Source organism: Myiozetetes cayanensis, unplaced genomic scaffold (genome assembly GCF_022539395.1).
Source record: "Myiozetetes cayanensis isolate MyiCay16 unplaced genomic scaffold, myiCay2020 scf297, whole genome shotgun sequence".
Lineage (NCBI taxonomy): Eukaryota > Metazoa > Chordata > Aves > Passeriformes > Tyrannidae > Myiozetetes > Myiozetetes cayanensis.
This window is the reverse complement of record NW_026087518.1, coordinates 1-21,328: the sequence shown is the minus strand read 5'-3', so window position 1 is coordinate 21,328 and position 21,328 is coordinate 1. Positions and strand designations below refer to the sequence as shown.

Here is a 21,328-nt window from a genome sequence, read left to right as displayed (position 1 = left end):
CCCGCCATTTTCCCCTCACATTTCCCACCATTTCCCCTCATGTTTCCCGCCATTTTTCCCCTCACATTTCCTGCCCTTCCCTCCCCCCCATTTCCCATAATTAACGCCATTAATTAATTGACGACACAAACACGGTGGGGGCCAAACCCCTTTATTGGGGGGGGGTCCCCAAATTTATTGGGGGGGTGTTTCCAGCCCTTCCCCCACCTTGGTCCATGGAATTTGGGGGATCAGGGCCGGTGGTTTGGGGGGTCCCTGAGATCTGGGGGGGGGTCCAAGAGGAGTTTTGGGGTCCCCCCCCTCCCCCCAAACCCACCTTTAACCCCCCTGTGTTGAGGTTTTGGGGGAATTTGGGGGTTTTGGGGTCCCGCCAGGTGGTCCCGGGGAAGTTTGGGGGGGTCCCAGAGCTTGGGGGGGTCACCCCAAAACCCCCTTTAACCCCTCATTTACTGCAGTTTTGGGGTGGTTTGGGGAGGATTTGGGTGTTTCCTTGTGAGAGATTCTGGGGGTCTCCACAATTTTGGGGGGTTTCCCACGATTCGGGGGGAGATTTTGGGGGTCCCAAATCTGAGGGGTCACCCCCAAACCCCCCCTTTTATTGCATTTTTTAGAGGAGTTTTGTGTGTCTTTGAGGGGGTTGGGAGGTCCCAGAGTGGGGGGTCCTTCACTCCTTTTTGGGGTGGGGGTCCCGGGGCCCCCCCAGAAGGAGCACCTGGGCCAGCAGGACCCCGTTGCAGGCGGCTGAGACCCCAAAAGTCGTGGCCAGGAGCAGATCCCCGTTTCCTGTGGGAATTTGGCAGGGGGCAGATCAGGGGGTCCTGAGGGACCTTCAGGAGTTCCTGGGGGTTTGGGGTTTAGGGGAGGGGTGAGGGGGTCCCAGGTGGTTGTTTTTGGGGGGTTCTGAGGGGGTTTTGGGAGCTTGGGAGGGGTTTCAGGGGTTCAGGGTTTTTGGGGGAATTTGAGGGTTATTGGGTGTTTTTGGGGATTCATGAGGGTGTTTTTGGGGGAGTTGAGGGGATTTTGGGGGAGGATTCAGGGGCGTTTTGGGGGAGTTTGGGAGCTCAAGTATTTTTGGGGAGGGGTTGAGGGTTCAGGGTTTTTTGGGGGGCTTTTGTTGCAGGGGGTTTGGATTGAAGGGGAGAGGTTTTTGTGGGGGGCAGATTAGGCAGGTTTTGGAGAATATTTAGAGGGGTTTGGGGGTTGTGGATTCTTTGGGGGTTCGGGGGTGGTTTTTGGGGGGTCTCACCGTGAGGGAGGTGAAGATCCGGGCCAGGGCCCCCCCAAAGAGGAGCCCCGTGGTGACCCCCGAGAGCTGCCCCGTGTGGCCCTGCCTGTGGTTGGTCACGGCCTGCAGGAGCTGGGGGGGAGGGGGTAAAGGAGGATTTTGGGGACCCCAAAACACCCCCAGGACACCCCCCCACCCCAAAACATGGGACCTTCCCCATTCCATGAGACCCCCCCCAAAAAACCCTCCAAAACCTCCCCAGGATGCCTGAAAAACCCACCGGGACCCCTCTAAACTGTTCCCCCAAAACCTCTCCCCCAGGACCCCTAAAAATCCACAGGACACCCTAAATCCCCCAACCCCCTCCAGGCCCCCCAAACCCCCTCCAGCCGCCCCCGAGGCCCCCTACCCTGCTGAGGACGATGATGGGCAGGTTGAGCCCCTGCAGGAGGGTGACGACGCCCAGGGGGGTCAGGGGGGACACGAGGACCCCCAGGAACGCCCCAAATCCCACCACCAGCAGCAGCCCTGGGGGAGAGAGGGGGACAAGGCACAGAGAGGGGGGTCAGGGGGGTCCCAAGCCTCCCCAAACCCCCCCCAAAAAAGCTCCCCAAAAAACCCACCTCGGGCCGTGCGGCCCCCGAAGTGCTCGATGAGGAAGAGCAGGGTGAGGGTCTGCAGCAGCAGGAACAGGGACTCCCCCCACGCGCTGAGGGGGGCACGGGGGGGGGTCAGGGACCCCCAGAAATGGGCTCAGCACCCCCGAAAACCCCCCAGGACCCCCCAAAACCACCCTCAGAGCACCGAAAAGCTACTAAAGCCCCCCAAAAAAACCCACCCGAGGCCCCCAAAACCACCACACCAAAAAGCCACTCAAGCCCCCCGACCCCAAAACCCACCCAGGACCCCCAAAAGAATTCACCCGGGACCCCAACCCCCCCAAAAAACTCCCCCAGATCCCCTCCCAGGACCCCCCAAAATCCCTCCCATGGACCCCTCAAACTGCCCCCAGAGCCCCCAAATCCCCTCAAACCACCTCAGATCCCCCAAACATTCTCCCAGAACCCCCAAAATCCCCTCCCTGCTCCCCAGATCCCTCAAGTGCCCCCACCCCCTCAGATCCCCCAGACCTGAAGGGGAAGCCTCGGGCGCAGCCGTAGCTCGCAGAGCCCCCCAGGGCCAGCAGCTCGAGCAGCACCGCGGGGAGACTGAGCCCCCCCCCGCTGCGGGACCCCCAAACCTTCAGCACCTGCGGCACCTTCACTGGGGACACAGCGGGTCAGGGACCCAAAATACCCCCAAACCACCCCAAAATACCCCCCAAACCACCCCAAAATACCCCCACACCTTCAGCACCTGCGGCACCTTCACTGGGGGGAGGAACACACAGAGGGGTCAGGGACCCCCAAAACACTCCCCCAAACCACCCCAAAATACCCCCAAACCTTCAGCACCTGCGGCACCTTCACTGGGGGGAGGAACACACAGAGGGGTCAGGGACCCCAAATACCCCCAAAACCCCCCCAAATACCCCCAAACCACCCCCACACCTTCAGCACCTGCGGCACCTTCACTGGGGGGGACACAGCGGGGTCAGGGACCCCTAAAACACCCCGAAATACCCCCCAAACCACCCCAAAATACCCCCCAAACCACCCCAAAAAATACCTCTCTGGGACCACCAAGCTCTCCCCAAAATAATCATCAGACCTCCCCACCCCGGAACCCCTAAAACCACCCCAGGGACCACAAAGCCACCCCAAGGACTCCCCGTGATAAACCCCCAGAACCCCGAATACCCCTGGGACCCAAAACCACCCCTAGGGACCCCAAAATTCCCAGGATCCCCACCCCAAAATAACCTGGGACCCCACCAGGACCCCACCCCAAAATACCCCCTGGGACCCCAAACCCACCAGGACCCCACCCCAAATACCCCTGGGACCCCCAAACCCACCAGGACCCCCACCCCAAAATACCCCTGGGACCCCCAAAACCCACCAGGGACCCCCAGCCCCAAAATAACCCCTGGGACCCCAAAACCCACCAGGGACCCCCACCCCCAAAATACCTCCCTGGGACCCCCAAAACCACGCCCAGGACCCCCCAAACCCCTCACCCAGGACGGATCCCGCCACGATGCCGTAGCCCAGCCCTTTGCTCAGGAGGATTTTCAGACACGGGACTGCGGAGAGGGAACACGAGAGGGTTGGGGGGGTCAGAGGGGGTTCCAAACTCCCCAAACCCCCCAAAATTAACCCCCGCCCATAACAAAGATGGCGCCGCCACCTCTTGCCCACAGCAAAGATGGCGGCTCCTTCCTCTGCCGTGCCCATAACAAAGATGGCGTCGCGCGGCTACAATGCCCAAAACGAACATGGCGTCCGCGCCCGCCCCACCCAATCCCATTATAAAACCAACCCCAAAAACACCCAAACCCGCCCAAAATGCCCGAAAAGTCCCTCCCGCGAGGCCCCTCCCGGCACCGTTGAGGAGGTGGAAGCGCAAAAAGAACTCGTCGAAGCAGCGCTCGGGCAGCAGGAACGGGACGAGCAGCGGCCGCAGCGGCTCCATGGCGGATCCCCCGCTCCAGGGAAGGGCGAGGAACCGCCCACGCTGCGCCGCCATTGGCTGAGCCAGAGAAAACTCCCGCCCCCTCGTGCACGCCCCGAGCGCTGATTGGTCAGCTCTGAGTTAATGAGGTGAAAGGGCGAAATCGCCGCTAAAACCCCGAGAACCCAAAATCCCCCCCCAAAAAGGAGGGTCCGCCAACCCCCCGCATGCGCAGCTCGTCCTCTGTGCCCTTTTTTTACTTGCCCTTTCTCAAAATGGCGCTGCTGACACCTTTAACCCCCCCTCTAAAATCCGTCTATAGAGCCTAGAGACCCCCAAAGGAGTTCCTAAAACCCCTAAAAAAAACCCCCTGAAACCTCCCGAAGTAATTTTTTTCGTTGCTTTCGCGCCTGCGCTTTTCCCTGTCCGTAACCTCCCCGCGCGCCCTTTGCCCCCCGCCCTCGGCGCATGCGCATTGCCCGCAGCCAAGATGGCGCCGCCCGGGGCGCTCTCCGCGGCCGCCGCCTCCTTCTCCTTCCTCCTCCTCCTCCTCCTGCGGCGCCGCCGCCGCCGCCGCCGCCTCTTCCTCCGCCGCCTCCTCCTCCTCCGGCACCTCCTGCGGCGCCGCCGCCGCCGCCTCTCGGCGCTGCGCCTGGCGCTGGGCGCGCCGCGCGGCCCTCCCGCCGCACCGGGGCCTCCCCTCCCCGGGCCCGCGGCGGCGTCGAAGCAGCGGCAGCAGCGGCAGCAGCAGCAGCAGCAGCAGCAGCAGCAGCAGCAGCAGCAGCAGCGGCGCCGCCGCCGCCGCAGCCGGGGCCGCGTGTGGAGCCGCAGCCGCAGCTCGGCCTTCTGGGCCACGGTGCGCGAGAAGGCGCTGGGCGGGCGCGAGTGGAGCGAGCGGTTCCGGCTGCCCCCCGACACCTTCGACCACCTCGTGTCCCGCCTGGGCGGCGCCATCGGCCGGCGCGACACGGCCATGAGGCGCGCGGTGCCCGCCGAGGTGCGCCTGGCGCTCACCCTGAGCCGCCTGGGCGCCGTCACCGAGTACCGAGCGCTCGAGGCCACCTTCGGCGTGTCCCGCAGCTCCGTCTGCAAGATCCTGCGCGACGTCTGCGGCGCCGTCGTCAGCATCCTCGGCGGAGACGCCGCCGGAGCGGGAACGGCGGCGACGGGGAGGCTGCTCCTGCCCATGGACCTGCTCCCCGTGGATGCGGGAATGGGAATGGGAGTGGGAATGGAGACTAGGCCCATGGATCTGCTCCCCAAGGACACGGGAATGGGAATGGGAACAGAAGCGGGAATGGGAACGGGAATGGAGACCAGGGCCATGGATCTGCTCTGTATGGATGCGGGAACAGGAGCGGGAATGGGAGCGGGAACGGCGACCAGGCCCACAGATCTGCTCCCCATGGATGCAGGAATGGGAGCGGGAGCGGGAACAGGAACGGGAATGGAAATGGAAATGGTGGCCAGACCCGTGGATCTGCTCCCCATGGACACGGGAATGGGAACGGGAATGGGAGCGGGAATGGCGACCAGGCCCACGGATCTGCTCCCCAAGGACACGGGAGCGGGAATGGGAATGATGACCAGGCCCACGGATCTGCTCTCCATGGACACGGGAATGGGAGCAGGAACGGGAACAGGGAACGGACTGGGAATGGGAATGATGACCAGGCCCACGGATCTGCTCCCCATGGACACGGGAATGGGAGCAGGAACAGCAGAGGACGGGGCAGACAAAGGGGAATCGCGGCCAGACCTGCACAAAGCACGGGATTCGGGAGCGAAATCCCACCCGGAGATGGGAGGATCTCCAGAGGACTCCACTCAGGAATTGCCTCTCCCAGTGGACTCGGCGGATTCAGCCCCAAAAGTCCGAATCCCCAGGGATTTGGGGGTGAAATCCCACCCAGCGGTTGGAGATGAGGGAGGATTTACGGAACATTCCGACCAGGAATTGCATCTCCCAATGGATTTGGGGTGGGAATCCCAACCTGCCGTGGGAGGTTCTGGAATCCTCCGCCCAATCCCAGCCCAGGATCCTCTCAGAATCCCAGGAGTGCTGGGAGGAGCAGCAGGAAAACCCCGATCCCACCAAACCCTGGATGGGAACCCCTGGAAAACTCTGGGAAACCCCAAACCGAAACGGGAAACTCTGGGAAAACTCGGATTGCCCCGGATTCCAGGTGGGAATCCCAAGAAAATTCCCGGAAGCGCCACATTGTACCGGATTGCAGCCGGGAAACGCCAGGAAATGCTGGGAAACGTCGAATCCTGGTGGGAAACTCTGGGAAGACCCCAATCCCACAAAATTCCAGCTGGGAACCCTTGGGAAGCACCAGAAAATGTGGAACGCTGGTGGAAGAGCCTGGAAAAACCCCAATTCCTGAGGAAAACACTGGAAAACCCCTGATGGAAAACTCCGGAAAACCTCAGATTGGTGCGGGAAATCCCGAAATTCGGAATTCCATCCGGGAACCCCCAGGAAAGCCTGGAAAATGCGGAATCCTGGCGAGAGAACCTGGAAGACCATTAATTCCCTTGGAAAACTCTGGAAAAGTCCCACCAGAAAAAACTGGAAAACCTCAGATTCCCGCGGGAAATCCCGAACTTCTCCAGAATTCCAGCCGGGATCCCCCGGAGACCCCGGGAGGGCCCAAATCCCTCCCGATCCCGGCCGGGAATCGTCCCCTGTGCTGGATGCGGGCTCGGAATTCCCGCCGGGATCGCCGTTCCCGCTGCCGCAGCTGCGGGGGGTCCTGACCCGGCTCCGCGTCCCCATCCGAGCCCCCCCCGGGGGCCCCCCCGGGCTCTATCGCGACAGGAGGGGGGGGGAGGGGCGGCACATGGTGACCCTGCAGGCCACGGTGGATTCCCGGGGGTGCCTCTGGAACGTGGAGATCCAACCCCCCGGCACCAAATTCCGAGACTCCGCCCTGTTCCAGCGGCTGCGCCGCGCGGGGGAGGGGCCGGGCAGGGGAGGGGTCTCGAGGGGAGGGGTCGTGGTTCCCACGGGTGGGGAGGGCTCTGTGAGGACAGAAGAGGGGTCCCTTAGGGTGGGGAGGGGGCTCGAGGGGAGGGGTCGCGGTTCCCACGGGTGGGGAGGGGCCTGTGAGGACAGAAGAGGGGTCCCTTAGGGTGGGGAGGGGTCTCGAGGGGAGGGGTCGTGGTTCCCACGGTGGGAGGGGGTCTGAAAATGGGGAGGGGCGCCAGGGGGGGAGGATTCTGCTGGGGCGGGGAGGGGTCTCTAAAAGTGGGGAGGGGTCTGTAAAGGTGGGGAGGGGTCCTGGGCGCCATCCCCTATTTCCTGGGGGCTCGGGGACCCCTGCTGCCCTGGCTGCTGCAGCCCTTCCGGGCGGGGAGGGGCGGGGCCGAGGGGCGCACTGGGGGTGGGGAGGGGCTGTTCAACCGGGTGCGGCGCTGGCGGCGCTGGGGCTCTGGGGCTCTGCGGCGGCTGCGGCGGCGCTGGAGGTGCCTGGGGAGCGAAACGACACCGAGCTGGGCTTCCTGCCCACCCTGCTGCTCGCCTGCGTCCTCCTGCACAACCTCTGCCAGCGCAGGGGACCCCTGCCCGCCTCAGCACCCCCCTGGCTCGCCCAGCCCACTCTCGACACCCCCCAAACGCAGAGGGGGAGGAGGAGGAGGAGGAGGGGAGGGCAGGAGGGTCCGGGAGGAGGAGGAGGGGGAGGGCAGGAGGGTCAGGGAGGCGGACGTGGGCGGCAGGGTGGCGCTGGAGGGGCGTGAGGGGGTGTGGAATTTGGGGAGGGTCCCAGAGTAAAGTTTGGGGCGTCCAGGACCCGAATTGGGGGAGTTTTAAAGAGTCCCGGACAAGAATTGTCCCAAAATCGCTTTTATTCCAATAAATAAACGTTACAAAAGGGGGGAGGGGAAGGGTGGGGGAGGGGCAGTGGAAAACCCCCCCAAAAGTGACGTTTATCTTTAAAAAAAAAAAAAAAAACTAAAAAGAAAAACTTTTTTTTTTCTCTTTTTTTCCTTAAAAACTACCTTTAAAAAAGCGAATAAAGGGATAAAAAAAAAAAAAGGGGGGTGGGGAAGGGCAGGAGGTGCCACGTGAAAAGGGGGTGGGAGAGGGGTGAAAGGTGGGGAAGGGGCAGAAATTTACCTTAAAAAGTGACGGTTTTGAAAAAAAAAAGGAAGAAAAAGCCCCAAATATGACACTAAAAACTGGAGAGGGGAGGGGCGACCTGGGGAAGGGGCTAAATGGGTGAGGGTAAGGGCAGGGAGAAAATATTTTAAAATATTTTAAAAATTGACCTAAAAAAGCAGAGAAAAGGGGTGGGGGAGGGGCGCTGGTTGTTGTTCTGGTGGGGGGAGGGGCTCGCTAAAAACCCCTCAGAAATATTAAAAATAAGTTCAACCCCCAAAAAATGGAGAGAAAATTTATAGAGAAAATAAATGGGGGAAAAAGGAAGAGTGGGGGAGGGGCAAAACCGATGGAGGGGCAAGTGGGGAGGGAGTTTAAGTAAAAACAACAACAAAAAAAGCCCTTTAAAATTAAAAATCTTCCAAAAACGACTCCCAAAATGGGGGAAAAAAGGGAGAAAAGAGGAAGGGAAAAAGGCAGGTGAGGGGAGGGGCATTTGGGGGTGGGGAGGGGCATTTGGGGGTGGGGGAGGGGCGCCCCTCCCCCCTTTAGATGAGGTCGGCCACGTTGAGCGGCATCTCCTCGATGGCCGTGTTGTAGAAGGTCTCGATGTCCCGCAGGGTCCGTTTGTCCTCCTCGGTCACCATGTTGATGGCCACGCCCTTGCGGCCGAAACGGCCCCCTGCCGATCCTGGGGTGGGGAGGGGCTGTCACAGCGAGGGGAGGGGCACGACCCTCCCCCCGCTTTGGTTTTACCCCAAAAAAACCCAGTATTTGACTTTTTTTGCCCCCTGGCTTTGGCTCCACCCCCTCATTTTGGGGCTCCTCCCCCGCGATTTTAGGACCCTCCCCCTTTAAAAGTGACTTGGGTTTGGTGGGGAAAAATTGGGGGGTTTTAGAACAAAAATGGGGGGGAGTTAAGGAAAAATTGATTTTAAAAAAGAAAATATTTGGGGGTTTTGGAATAGAAATTGTTGGGATTTTAGGATGGAAATTCGGACATTTTGGAATAAGAATTTTAAGTCTCGGTTCAAGCCCCCTCCCCCCACCTTTCTGAGCTCTCCCCTCCCACTGCAGCGACCCTCTTCCCTCTTCAGCTCAAATTGAGCCCCTCCCCCACCTGTGGATGTAATTCTCGCGCTGGTCGGGAGGTCGTAGTTGATGACGAGCGAAACTTGTTGGACGCCGATGCCCCGGGCCTGGGGGAGGGGAGGGTGAAGGGGGTGGGAGGGGCTCAGGGGGTCAGGAGAGGAAGACCCTTTAGGAGTTTGGGGGTTCCCAGGAGTTGAAATTTGGGGTTAAAAGGGGGAAAAGAGAGGGGTTGAAAGGGTGGGGAGGGGCTTAAGAGGTGGGGAGGAGTTTATAAAAAAGTGGGGGAGGGGCTTTAAGGGGGAGAGAAACAGATTTTCGAGGGGGAATCCCCAAATTTTGAGGGTTTTGGGGCGTAAATTGTTTTTTTGTGGATGGAGGGGGGCTCTCTGGATAAGGAGAGGGGGTCTTGTTAGGTGGGGGGTGGGGGAGGGGCCCCTCCCCCCTCACCAGGAGGTCGGTGGTGATGAGGACCCGGCTGGATCCCGACCGGAATTCCCTCATGATGACGTCACGCTCCTTCTGGTCCATGTCCCCGTGCTGGGGGTGGGGGGAGGACAGGTCAGGGGGCAGCCCCTCCCCCCCGCTACACACAGACCCCCCCACCTCCCCACTAAAATTTTAGGGGTTTTTTTCCAAAATTGGATTATTCCCAAAATTCGAGGTTTTACCCCCAATTTTGAGATCTTCCCCAAAACCAGGTTTCCCCTCCCCTGAATTTTCCCAGGCCTTCTCACCCCTCTGAATCCCTTACCCTTTTTCCACCAGCACCCCCTGAAATCTGGGGCCCGCTCCTCCCCAGCCCTCTGATCTTATGGAGCCCCTCCCCAGCCCCTTTTCCCCTCCCCACCCCTTTTCCCTCCCCACCATGGCGGACACGGTGAAGTCCCGGGCGTGCATCTTCTCGGTCAGCCAGTCCACCTTGCGCCGCGTGTTGATGAAGATGACGGCCTGGGTGATGGTCAGCGTCTCGTACAGGTCACACAGCGTGTCCAGCTTCCACTCCTGGGGGGGGGGAGTGACCCCTGAGTGACCCCGGAGTGACCCCGGAGTGACCCCGGAGTGACCCCGGAGTGACCCCCGACCAACTGACCGACAACAGGTCAATAACTGACCGATGACGGATCAATAACTGCCCCAGAGGGCACCAATGATGGATCAATCACTGCCCCAAAGGGCACCAATGAGGGATCAATAACTGCCCCAGAGAGCACCAATGACGGATCAATCACTGCCCCAAAGGGCACCAATGAAGGATCAATCACTGAGCCCCAGAGAGCAACAATGACAGATCAATCACTGCCCCAAAGGGCACCAATGAGGGATCAATAACTGCCCCAAAGGGCACCAATGATGGATCAATAACTGCCCCAGAGGGCACCAATGAGGGATCAATCACTGAACCCCAAAGAGCACCAATGAGGGATCAATAACTGCCCCAGAGGGCACCAATGAGGGATCAATAACTGACCAATGAGGATCAATAACTGCCCCAAAGGGCACCAATTAGGGATCAATAACTGAGCCCAGGTCACACAGCGTGTCCAGCTGCCACTCCTGGGGGGGGGAGCCAAAAATGACCCCTGAGTGACCCCTGAGTGACCCCCTGACCAACTGACCAATAACGGATCAATAACGGATCAATAACGGATCAATAACGGATCAATAACGGATCAATAACGGAACAATAACGGATCAATAATGGATCAATAACGGATCAATAACGGATCAATAATGGACCAATAACGGATCAATAACAGATCAATAACGGATCAATAACAGACCAATAACGGATCAATAACGGATCAATAACAGACCAATAACAGATCAATAACAGATCAATAACCGCCCCAGATGGGATCAATAACTCACACAAAACCAACACAAAACCAACCAATAAAATGACCCAAAACTGACCCAGAAAGAGCCCAAACTGAGCCCAAAACCAACCCACGAGAGGGAACAACCCAAAACTGCTCCCCAAGTGACCCAAAAGTGACTTTTCCTGACCCAAAACAACCCCAAACTCTGCCCAAGCCCCCAAAAACCCCTCCCAACCCCCCCCGCTCTGGGGGTCGTGTTCCCCCCGCTCAGGGGTCCGGCCCATGGGGGGAGGGGCGGCCCATGGTCCGGGGGGGTCTCTCTGGCATGGGGTCACTGCGGGGGGGCCACGGCGGGGGCGTCCCACAAATCCTGAGGCCATGCCGGGGGGATGGGGGGGCTTTGGGGGGCTTTGGGGGGCTTTGGGGGGACCCCCCACCCGAAAAGACACAACATGACTAAATCTGAGCCAAAACACCTAAAAAGTGACAGCAAATACCCCAAATCTGGCACAAAATGCCCCAAATCTGGCACAGAATACCCTAAATCTGACACAAAATAACCCAAATCTGAGCCCAAGATACCTAAAAGTGACAGGAAATACCCCAAATCTGGCACAAAATACCCCAAATCTGGCACAAAACACCCCAAATCTGAGCCAAAACACCCCCAAAGAAACAGAAAATGCCCCAAATCTGGCACAAAATGACAAAAAAAACCCCTAAATCTGACTGAAAACACCCCAAAACCCCCAGTTCTGACTCCCAATCCCCAAATCCAAGCCCTGGTGACCCCAAAATCCCCCAAAATCCCCCCCCAAACCTCTCTCTCAACGTTGATGTAGAACTGGCGGATCCCCTCCAGCGTCAGCTCCTCCTTCTTCACCAGGATCCGGATCGGGTCCCTCATGAACTTCTTGGTCACCTCCAGCACGTCCAGGGGCATCGTGGCCGACAGCAGAACCACCTGGGGACCCGAAAAACGGGCTCAGCACCCCAAAAAACGGGGTCAGCACCCACAAAAACGGGCTCAGCACCCCAAAAAACGGGGTCAGCACCCCAAAAAACGGGGTCAGGACCCAAAAAATGGGGTCAGCACCCCAAAAAATGGGGTCAGGACCCACAAAAAATGGGGTCAGGACCCACAAAAAATGGGGTCAGCACCCAAAAAATGGGGTCAGGACCCAAAAATACGGGGTCAGCACCCCAAAAAATGGGGTCAGGACCCCAAAAAACCCCAAAACCACCCCTAGAAACCCCAAACGCTCCTCAGAGACCCCCAAAACCCAGCAAGGACCCCCCAAAACCCACCCAGGGGCACCCTGGACGAGAGCAGAACCAACCTGGGGGGGTTGAACCTAAAAACAGGGTCAGGACCCCCAAAAGGTGGGGTGAGGACCCTAAAAAATGGGATCAAGAGCCAAAAAAAACCCCCAAAATCTGTGCCCAGACGCCCTAAAAACTCACCAGGGACTCCCCAAACCAAACCTACCCCCCAAAAAACCTTCAACTCCCTCCCCAAAACCCCCAAAACCCTCTCTGGGGATCCCCCAAATTTCCTTTGGGACCATCCTGGGACCCCCAAAACCCCTTTGAGGACCCCAAAATCCCCCCCCCCCCCAAAATTACCCACAATCCCTCCCCCAATTTCCCCTCTTTCCAAACATCCCAAAAAAGCCCCAAAATCCCATCCACCCCCCCCAGGACCCCTTCAAATTCCTTTGGGATCCTCCTGGGACCCCCAAAATCCCCCCCAAAATCCTCCCCACCCCAAAATAACCCCTTACCCATCCCGGCCGCCAGGGGGCGCCGCTGAGACCGCGCCATTGGGTCCAAACGGAGCAATTTTGGGGTCAATTTTTGTGGGTTTTTGGGTTTTTTTTTTCCAGAGAGGATTTTTGGGGCAATTTGGGGTGATTTGGGGCCCCCCCACCTGCGTGTTGCCGCTCAGCTTCTGGAAGATGTCGTAGATTTGGTCCTTGAAGCCCCTGCTCAGCATCTCGTCGGCCTCGTCCAGCACGAACATCTTGATGAACTTGGGGGCTGGGAGGGGAGTTGGGATTTTGGGGGGAGGTCAGGGGGATCCCACAAAGTTTTGGGGTCCCTGAGAGTCCCAAGAGGGGTTTCAGGTGGAATGGAAGCGGTTTTGGGGGTGCATGGAGGGGCTTTGGGGTCCCAGGTGTATTTTGGGGGTTTGGGGATCCCAGGTGGTTTTGGGGTCCCAGGTGTATTTTGGGGGGGATGTTGGGGGTCCTAGGTGGGTTTTGGGGGTCCCAGGTGTATTTGGGGGTAGGGGAGGTTGGGGTGCCAGGGGGTTTTGGGGTCCCAGGTGTTTTGGGGGTTTGGGGATCCCTGGGGGTTTTGGGGTCCCAGGTGTGTTTGGGAGGATTTTGGGGGTCCCAGGTGTATTTTGGGGGGGTGTTTGGGGGTTTTGGGGGTCCCATCCTCAGTCCTGCCATTGATCAGCCCTGGGGGCTTTGGGGTCCCAGGTGTGTTTTGGGGGTTTTGGGGGTCCCACCTCAGTCCTGCCATTGATCAGCCCCTGGGGGTTTGGGGTCCCAGGTGTATTTGGGGGATGGTTTTTGGGGATCCCTGGGGGTTTTGGGGGTCCCACCCTCAGTCCTGCCATTGATCAGCCCCTGGGATTTTGGGGTCCGACTCGCAGAACGCGGGCCGGGACCCCCCCAAAAAACAAACCGGGTCAGGTGACACGCGACTCATCACGGGGTGGGGACCCTCCCCCAAAACCCTGGACCCCTCCCCCAAAATCCTGGACCCCTCCCCAAAACCCTGGACCCTCCCCCAAAAATAACAGCCCCCAAAAGCAGAGACCCCTCCCAAAATCAGAGACCCCCCCAAAATCAGAGAGCCCCCACCCAAAATCAGAGACCCCCCACCCAAAATCAGAGACCCCCCACCCAAAACTGGGTCCCTTTGAACAGGGGGCATTGTACCCCTTTTTGGAGCCTTTTTGGGGGGAATTTTGGGTCATTTTGGAGCCATTTTGGGTCATTTTGGGGCCTTTTTTTGAGTGGAGATTTTGGGTCATTTTGGAGCCATTTTGGGTCATTTTGGAGCCTTTTTTTTGGGTGCACATTTTGGGTCATTTTTGAGCTTTTTTTTGGGTGCACATTTTGGGCCATTTTGGAGCCATTTTGGGTCATTTTGGAGCCATTTTAGGCCATTTTGGAGCCTTTTTTCGGCGCTCCTTTCAGCTGCTTTTTTGGTTTTTGACCATTTTGGGCCGGTTTTTTTGCACCATTTTGGGGGAATTTCTGGCCAAATTTGGGCTGGTTTGGCCTTTTTTTAGGGTCCCTTTCGAGGTCCCTGAGCCAATTTTTGGGTGGGGGGCGATTTTGGGGCTATTTTGATCCAGTTTTGGTCATTCCAGCCCTGTTTATGGAAGGATTTTGGGTTGTTTTGGGGGGTTTTCAGGTCTGTCAACTGGGGGATTTTGTGGCTCCTGAGATGGATTTTGGGGTGAAATCGGCCCATTTTGGGTCACTCAACACGTCCAAGACCCTCCTGAGGGGTCCCAGCCCTGAACTTTTGAGGGGGTTTTAACCCCTTTTTAGTCATTTTTGAGTGGTTTTGGGGCCGTTCCTGGGGGTTTTGGGAGCCCCCGAGGCGGATTTTGAGGTGAAATTGGTTGATTTTGGGGTGAATTTGGCCGATTTTGGGGCAGTTTCAGCTGATTTTGGGGTGACTCACAGAGGTAGCGCCAGTTGAGCATGTCGAACACCCTGCCGGGGGTCCCAGCCCTGATTTTTGGGAGGTTTTAACCCGGTTTTGGGTGTTTCTGGGGGGTTTTAACCTGTTCTTGGGTGTTTCTGGGGCCGTTCCTGGGGGTTTTGGGGGTTCCTGAGGCGGATTTTGGGGCAGTTTCAGCTGATTTTGGGTCACTCACAGAGGTAGCGCCGGTTGAGCATGTCGAACACCCTGCCGGGGGTCCCAGCCCTGATTTTTGGGGGGTTTTAACCCCTTTTTGGGTGTTTCAGGGGTTCTGGGGGTTCCCGAGGCGGATTTTGGGGTGAATTTGGCGGATTTGGGGTCACTCACAGAGGTAGCGCCAGTTGAGCGTCGAACACCCTGCCGGGGGTCCCGACCACCACGTGGGGGGCCTCGAGCTGCAGCTTCTGGACCTCGGCGCGGACGTTGGTGCCGCCGATGCAGGCGTGGCACGAGGCCCCCATGTAGTCCCCGAGCGCCATCACCACCTTCTGGATCTGTGACGTCATCAATGACGTCATCGGTGACGTCATCAGCGGGGAGAATGACCCGGAAAACCCCCAAAACGCCCCGGAAAAGCCCCCCAAAACCCCACTTTGAACCCTAAAATCCCCTCCTGGAACCACCTGAAGACCCCCAGGAACACCCAGAGAGAAGAGACCCCCCCCCCAGAGAGACCCCCCCAGAGCCATCAGGACCGTCTGGATCTGTGATGTCATCGGTGACATCATCAGTGACATCATCAGTGACGTCATTCTGGAGGGAAACCATGATGGAAACCCCCCCCAAAAAACCCCAATTTGGGCCCCAAAATTCCTAACCCCCCCAAACCCCTCCAGGACCCCAAAACCCTCCAGGACCCCCAACCCTCCCCCAGGACCCCCAAAACCCCTCCAGGACCCCCAATCCCCCAGGACCCCCAATCCCCCCAGGACCCCCCAATTCCCCCCAGGACCTGCCCTGTGCCCCCTGCATGAACCAGCGCCGGTCACTGGTCCGGACTGGGATGAACTGGGAGCTCTTTGCTCTCCCCCCGCCGGATTTGGGATCGGCGGCCACGGGGAGGCCCCGCCCTGCCCAGACAGCGGGGGTGGGACAGACTGCTCTACACTGGTTTGAACTGGTTTGCACTGGGTTATAGTGGCTTATACTGGTTTGGACTGGTTTATACTGGCCTGTACAGATCCATACTGGTCCATACTGGTTACCTGCTGGGCCAGCTCGCGGGTGGGGCCCAGCACGAGCGCCTGGGTGAGGTCCCCTGGACTGGTCTATACTGATCTAGACTGGTCTATACTGGTCTGAACTGGTCCATACTGGTCTGAACTGGTTTAGATGCTAGGTCACCTCAGGGGTGGGGCCCAGCACGAGGGCCTGGGTGAGGTTCCCTGGACTAGTCTTTAGCTGTCCATACTGGTTTTTAGGCCTCTCTATTGAACCATAGAGCTCTATACTGGTCTGGACTGGTCCATACTGGTCTTGACTGGTTTGCCTGCTGGGCCAGCTCACGGGTGGGGCCCAGCACGAGGGTGTGGGTGAGGTCACCTAAACTGGTCTGTACTAGTTTTTACCTATCCATACTGGTTTTTAGGTCTCTCTACTGAACCATAGAGCTCTATACTGGTCCATACTGGTCCATACTGGTCCATACTGGTTACCTGCTATGCCAGCTCGCGGGTGGGGCCCAGCACGAGCGCCTGGGTGAGGTCCCCTGGACTGGTCTGGACTGGTTTTTAGTTGTCCATACTGGTTTTCAGACCTCTCTATTGAACCATAGAGCTCTATACTGGTCCGTACTGGCCCATACTGGTCTGTACTGGTCCATACTGGTCCATACTGGTTACCTGCTGGGCCAGCTCGCGGGTGGGGGCCAGCACGAGCGCCTGGGTGAGGTCCCCTAGACTGGTCTGGACTGGTTTTTAGGCCTCTCTATTGAACCATAGAGGTCTGTACTGGTCTGTACTGGTCCATACTGGTCTGTACTGGTTTATACTGGTCCATACTGGTTTACCTGCTGGGCCAGCTCGCGGGTGGGGGCCAGCACGAGGGTCTGGATGAGGTACCCTGGACTGGTCTGAACTGGTCTGGACTGGTCTATACTGGCCCATACTGGTCTGTACTGGTTTATACTGGTCCATACTGGTTTGTACTGGTCCATACTGGTTACCTGCTGGGCCAGCTCGCGGGTGGGGGCCAGCACGAGGGTCTGGGTGAGGTCCCCTGGACTGGTTTTTACCTATCCATACTGGTTTTTAGGCCTGTCTATTGAACCATAGAGGTCTATACTGGTCCATACTGGTCTGTACTGGTCTATACTGGTCCGTACTGGTCCATACTGGTCCGGACTGGTTACCTGCTGGGCCAGCTCGCGGGTGGGGGCCAGCACGAGCGCCTGGGTGGCCTTGAGGTCGAGCTCCACCTGCTGCAGGATGGAGATGGCGAACGTGGCCGTTTTGCCGGTGCCCGACTGCGCCTGCGCGATGACGTCATAGCCTGGGGGCGGGGCACAGTGACGTCATCAAACGGGGACGCCGCAGGGTGACGTCATAACGGGGGCAGTGACGTCACAGGGGGCTGGGGGGTTTTTTGGGGTTCGTTTAGGGCAGGTTTGGGTATTTTTGGGGGGGTTTTGAAGGTTTTTGGGGGTCCCACCTTTGATGCAGGGCAGGATGGGTTGATTTTTTTCAGGATTTGGGTATTTTTGGGGGGTTTCTGAGGGTTTTTGGGGTCCCACCTTTGATGCAGGGCAGGATGGGTTGATATTTTTCAGGATTTGGGGTATTTTTGGGGGTGTTCTGTGGGTTTTTGGGGGTCCCAGGGCTCTGAGGTCCCCACCTTTGATGCAGGGCAGGATGGGTTGATTTGGGCTGGTTTTTTTCAGGATTTGGGGTATTTTTGGGGGGTTTTGGGGGTCCCACCTTTGATGCAGGGCAGGATGGGTTGATTTGGGCTGGTTTTTATCAGGATTTGGGGTATTTTTGGGGGGTTTTGGGGGTCCCACCTTTGATGCAGGGCAGGATGGGTTCATTTTTTTCAGGATTTGGGGTATTTTTGGGGGGGTTTTTGGGGGGTTTTTGGGGTCCCACCTTTGATGCAGGGCAGGATGGGTTCGTTTTTCTCAGGATTTGGGGTATTTTTGGGGGGTTTTTGGGGGTCCCACCTTTAATGCAGGGCAGGATAGCTCTCTGCTGGGGGGTTTTTGGGTTCATTTAGGGCAGGTTTGGGTATTTTTGGGGGGTTTCTGAGGGTTTTTGGGGGTCCCGGGGCCCCACCTTTGATGCAGGGCAGGATGGGTTGATTTTTTTCAGGATTTTGGGTATTTTTGGGGGGTTTCTGAGGGTTTTTGGGGGGTTTTTGGAGGCCCCACCTTTGATGCAGGGCAGGATGGGTTGATTTGGGCTGGGTTTTTTCAGGATTTGGGGTATTTTTGGGGGGTTTCTGTAGGTTTTTGGGGGTCCCAAGGCCCCACCTTTGATGCAGGGCAGGATGGCTCTCTGCTGGGGGGTTTTTGGGTTCATTTAGGGCAGGTTTGGGTATTTTTTGGGGGTTTTTGGGGGTCCCAGGGCCCTACCTTTGATGCAGGGCAGGATGGCTCTCTGCTGGGGGGTTTTTGGGTTCATTTAGGGCAGGTTTGGGTATTTTTGGGGGGTTTTTGGGTCCCACCTTTGATGCAGGGCAGGATGGCTCTCTGCTGGAGGGTTTTTGGGTTCATTTAGGGCAGGTTTGGGTATTTTTGGGGGGTTTTTGGGGGTCCCAAGGCCCCACCTTTGATGCAGGGCAGGATGGCTCTCTGCTGGATGGCCGAGGGTTTCTCGAAGCCGTAGGCGTAGATGCCCCTGAGCAGCGGCTCCGAAAGGTTCATCTCGTCGAACGAGTCCACCACCTCGTGCCAGTTGCTCTGGGGGGCACCAGTAAGGACCAGTCAGGACCAGCAGAGCTCCGGGCACCTCCCAGTGCAGCCCCAGTTCGGCAGAGCCGCTCCCAGTCAGGACTGGGGCCCATCCCAGTACGCCCAGCAGGGCCTGAACCCCGCCCAGTCCATCCCAGTTTGGCTCAGCCCCCTCCCAGTCCATCCCAGTTTGGCTCAGCCCCCTCCCGGTCCATCCCAGTTTGGCTCAACCCCCTCCCAGTCCCCCCAGTCCGCCCAGTTCACCTCGATGACGCCGTCCGGTTCCATCCCCTCGGGTCCATTTTCCCTCTCTCGGGCTCTGTCGGGGCGATATCGCGACAGATATCGCGACACGTCGTGACCTTTGACCCTCCCCATTTCCCCTCCCCCCACCCCCCACGTGGGGCCCCCCCGGAAGCGCCCACAGGAAGCTCCGCCCCCGCTTCCCCCTCAATCGTCCAATCGGAAGCGGCCGCGGCGGAAGCTCCGCCCTCATTTCCGTCCAGCCGACCAATCAGGAGCGGGCGCCGCCGGTGACGTCACTCACAAAGAGACGCGCGGGCGGCCACGTGGTTTCAGGGGGAGACCCCAAAAAATCGGGGAAAAAAGGGGAAAAAAGGAGAAAAAGGGGGAGAAAACGGAGGATTGTCAGCAGAGGGGGAGGGGGAGGGGATTTAAGGGCGGGGTCGGGGAGGGGCCAAAAACCGCTCAAAAACCGCCAAAATGGGGAAAATCGGGAGAAAAGGGGAAAAAAAAATCGGGAAAAAAAGGAGGAAAAGAAGGGAAAAAGGAAAGAGGGAAAAAGGAAGTGAGGGGTGGAAAAACAATAAAGGGGATTGAAGGAGGGGTTCGGGGACGGGAAAACAACTCCGGAAGTGCTGAAAAATGGGAGGGAAAAGGAAAAATCTGAGGGGAAAAAGGCACAGAAAGGGGAAAAAGGAGGAAAACTGGGGAATCGAGAGAAAATGGGGGCGGGGGAGGAGTTAAAGGGGGAGGAGGGCAAAAAGACGAAAAAATTATTATTAAATATCGGGGAAAGGAGAAAAAATATTAAAACGAAAATAGTAAGGGGAAAATGGGGAGGAAATGAAGAAAAAGGGGGAGGGATTTATCGGCCATGAAACCCCCGGGAATCGCCCCCAAAATCAAACCCCTACCCACTCCCCGGAGTTCTCGGCGCCCCTCCCCACGCAGGACCTTCCCAGCGCCCCTCCCCCACCCTCCGAACCCCCCCAGCCCCCCTTTTTCCCCCACAAAAATCGCGCCCCTCCCCCACTCGGCGCTTTTCACCGCCCTCCCCTCGGGACCCTCATTAAACCCCCAAATCCCCCAGAAATCCCCCCAAACCCCCTCCCCCAAAGTCGCACCGACTGTCGTGACTCGCCGACATCGCCTGGGCCGGTTCGGGGCGGTTCCCCGACGCTGCCGCTTTAAGAAGGGGCTTTGGCCACGCCCACGCCGTGCGCCGATTGGCTGGGACCGCCCCAAGGCGCGCTGCGATTGGTCTCAACGCCTTTAAACCACGCCCACTGAGGGCGGGGCAAAGGATATGGCCGCGGCCGGCGATGGAGGGGATTGGGCAAGGGGAAAAGGGCGGGGCTTGAGGAGGAAAAGGCGGGGCTTTGAGGGGAAGGGCGGGGCTTGAGGGGGGAGAGCCCTCCCCACACCGGGGACTTCCCAAAAATACGGAGGGGTCTGGGAGTCGGGAAGGCCCTGATTTTGAGGGGGCTACCTGGGGGTGGGGAGGGCTCCAAATTTGGGGCCAAATGGAAAAAAAAATGGGGAGGGGGGATTTTTGGGACCCTCCGAGTGGGGAGGGCGGCCCCTGGATTTGGGGACCCCCACTTGAGGCTGAAGGGTGGGGAGGGGCGGCGGCTCCGAATGGTTCCTTTCGTGAAGGGGAAACGCCCCAAACTGCCCCCAAATTTGGGCCTGCCCTCCCCCTCTCCCTGTCTTTGCCTCCAAAACCCTCCCAAAGTGTCCCCAAATCCCCTGATTCCACCAAAGTGTCCCCAAATCCCCCCAAAACCCCCCAGATCCCTCCAAAGTGTCCCCAAATTCCCCAAACCCCCAGATCCCCCAAAGTGTCCCCAAATCCCCCAAAACCCCCAGATCCCTCCCAAAAATGTCCCCAAATCCCCCCCAAACCCCCTCAGATCCCCCAAAGTGTCCCCTGAGCCCCCAAAATGTCCCCAAACTCCCCAAATTGTCCCCAAATCCCCAAAACCCCTCAGATCCTCCCAAAATGTTCCCACCCCCTGAGATCTCCAAAAGTGTCCCCAAATGTCCCCAAAATGTCCCTGATGCCCCTCCCCCTCCCCCTGGCGGCCCCACGCCCCTCTATTGGCTCCCACCCGGAATTCGGGGGCAAATTACGGAACAATCCATTAATTAATTAATTAATTAATTCATGAAAACATTTGGGGGGGAGGGGGCCCTGCCCGCCCTGGCCACGCCCACACTGACCACGCCCTCTCAGGTGCTGCTCCCGCCGGCTGTGACGTCATCGGGGTGGGTGACATCACCACCTTCCCCGGCCACGCCCTTGTTCCCCGGCGACGCAGCGATCGGCCAGGCTGTGATGACGTCATAGGGCAATGCCTGGGCCTCGGGTGGCAGCCATCTGGATCGGGCCATCTTGGATCAGGGGCCATATTGTAATGGCAGCCTTGTTGCGTGGGCGGCCATCTTGGCTTGGTGGCCATATTGGATTGGCGGCCATCTTGGCTTGGTGGGCCATCTTGGCCTGGTGTCCATTTTGGCCCGGGCCCATCTTGGCCCTGGCAGCTGACTCAGAATCCGCAGCTGTGCTGGGCCAGCAGCCCTGGTGGATCAGTGGCCATCTTGGAATGGGGGCCGTGTTGGAAAGGTGGGCATTTTAAAGCATACTGGAACAGCGGCCATGTTGTCTCCGGCCG

General features: G+C 58.6%; 2 protein-coding genes across 3 annotated transcripts; both read right to left on the bottom strand.

Annotated features, from left to right (window-relative positions):
• Nucleotides 1–117: 117 nt before the first annotated feature.
• Nucleotides 118–3,828, bottom strand: MPDU1 (mannose-P-dolichol utilization defect 1). The gene is made up of 7 exons (XM_050323282.1): nt 3,712–3,828; nt 3,345–3,410; nt 2,356–2,488; nt 1,849–1,934; nt 1,635–1,753; nt 1,242–1,357; nt 118–779 (listed from the first exon to the last, which is right to left on the bottom strand). The coding sequence occupies exons 1-7, from the start codon at nt 3,797–3,799 to the stop codon at nt 665–667; spliced, it is 723 nt and encodes a 240-aa protein (XP_050179239.1). The 5' UTR covers nt 3,800–3,828; the 3' UTR covers nt 118–664.
• A 4,545-nt stretch (nt 3,829–8,373) lies between these two features.
• On the bottom strand, nt 8,374–19,813 carry LOC126644220 (eukaryotic initiation factor 4A-I-like). 2 transcript variants are annotated; one of them, XM_050323287.1, is made up of 12 exons: nt 19,778–19,813; nt 18,675–18,729; nt 18,287–18,419; nt 16,875–17,014; nt 14,896–15,018; nt 14,700–14,745; nt 12,726–12,835; nt 11,616–11,759; nt 9,840–9,977; nt 9,423–9,512; nt 9,004–9,082; nt 8,374–8,574 (listed from the first exon to the last, which is right to left on the bottom strand). In XM_050323287.1, the coding sequence occupies exons 1-12, from the start codon at nt 19,798–19,800 to the stop codon at nt 8,432–8,434; spliced, it is 1,224 nt and encodes a 407-aa protein (XP_050179244.1). In that variant the 5' UTR covers nt 19,801–19,813; the 3' UTR covers nt 8,374–8,431. The 2 variants fall into 2 exon arrangements, with proteins under 2 accessions (XP_050179244.1, XP_050179245.1); XM_050323288.1 differs by lacking the exons at nt 18,287–18,419; nt 18,675–18,729; nt 19,778–19,813 and adding an exon at nt 18,185–18,271.
• Between the last annotated feature and the right edge of the window lie 1,515 nt (nt 19,814–21,328).

Excerpts from the sequence above, each read along its gene's own strand:
- MPDU1 (XM_050323282.1), bottom strand. The coding sequence starts at position 3,799 with ATGGAGCCGCTGCGGCCGCTGCTCGTCCCGTTCCTGCTGCCCGAGCGC. Across the intron at positions 1,935-2,355 it reads GCCCGAGGCTTCCCCTTCAG|CGCGTGGGGGGAGTCCCTGT; the intron begins GTCTGGGGGATC and ends TGCCCCCCTCAG. Across the intron at positions 1,358-1,634 it reads CCATCATCGTCCTCAGCAGG|CTCCTGCAGGCCGTGACCAA; the intron begins GTAGGGGGCCTC and ends CCTCCCCCCCAG.
- LOC126644220 (XM_050323287.1), bottom strand. The coding sequence starts at position 19,800 with ATGTCGGCGAGTCACGACAGTCG. Across the intron at positions 18,420-18,674 it reads AACCGGACGGCGTCATCGAG|AGCAACTGGCACGAGGTGGT; the intron begins GTGAACTGGGCG and ends GGTGCCCCCCAG. Across the intron at positions 14,746-14,895 it reads AGGCCCCCCACGTGGTGGTC|GGGACCCCCGGCAGGGTGTT; the intron begins GGGACCCCCGGC and ends AAAATCAGGGCT.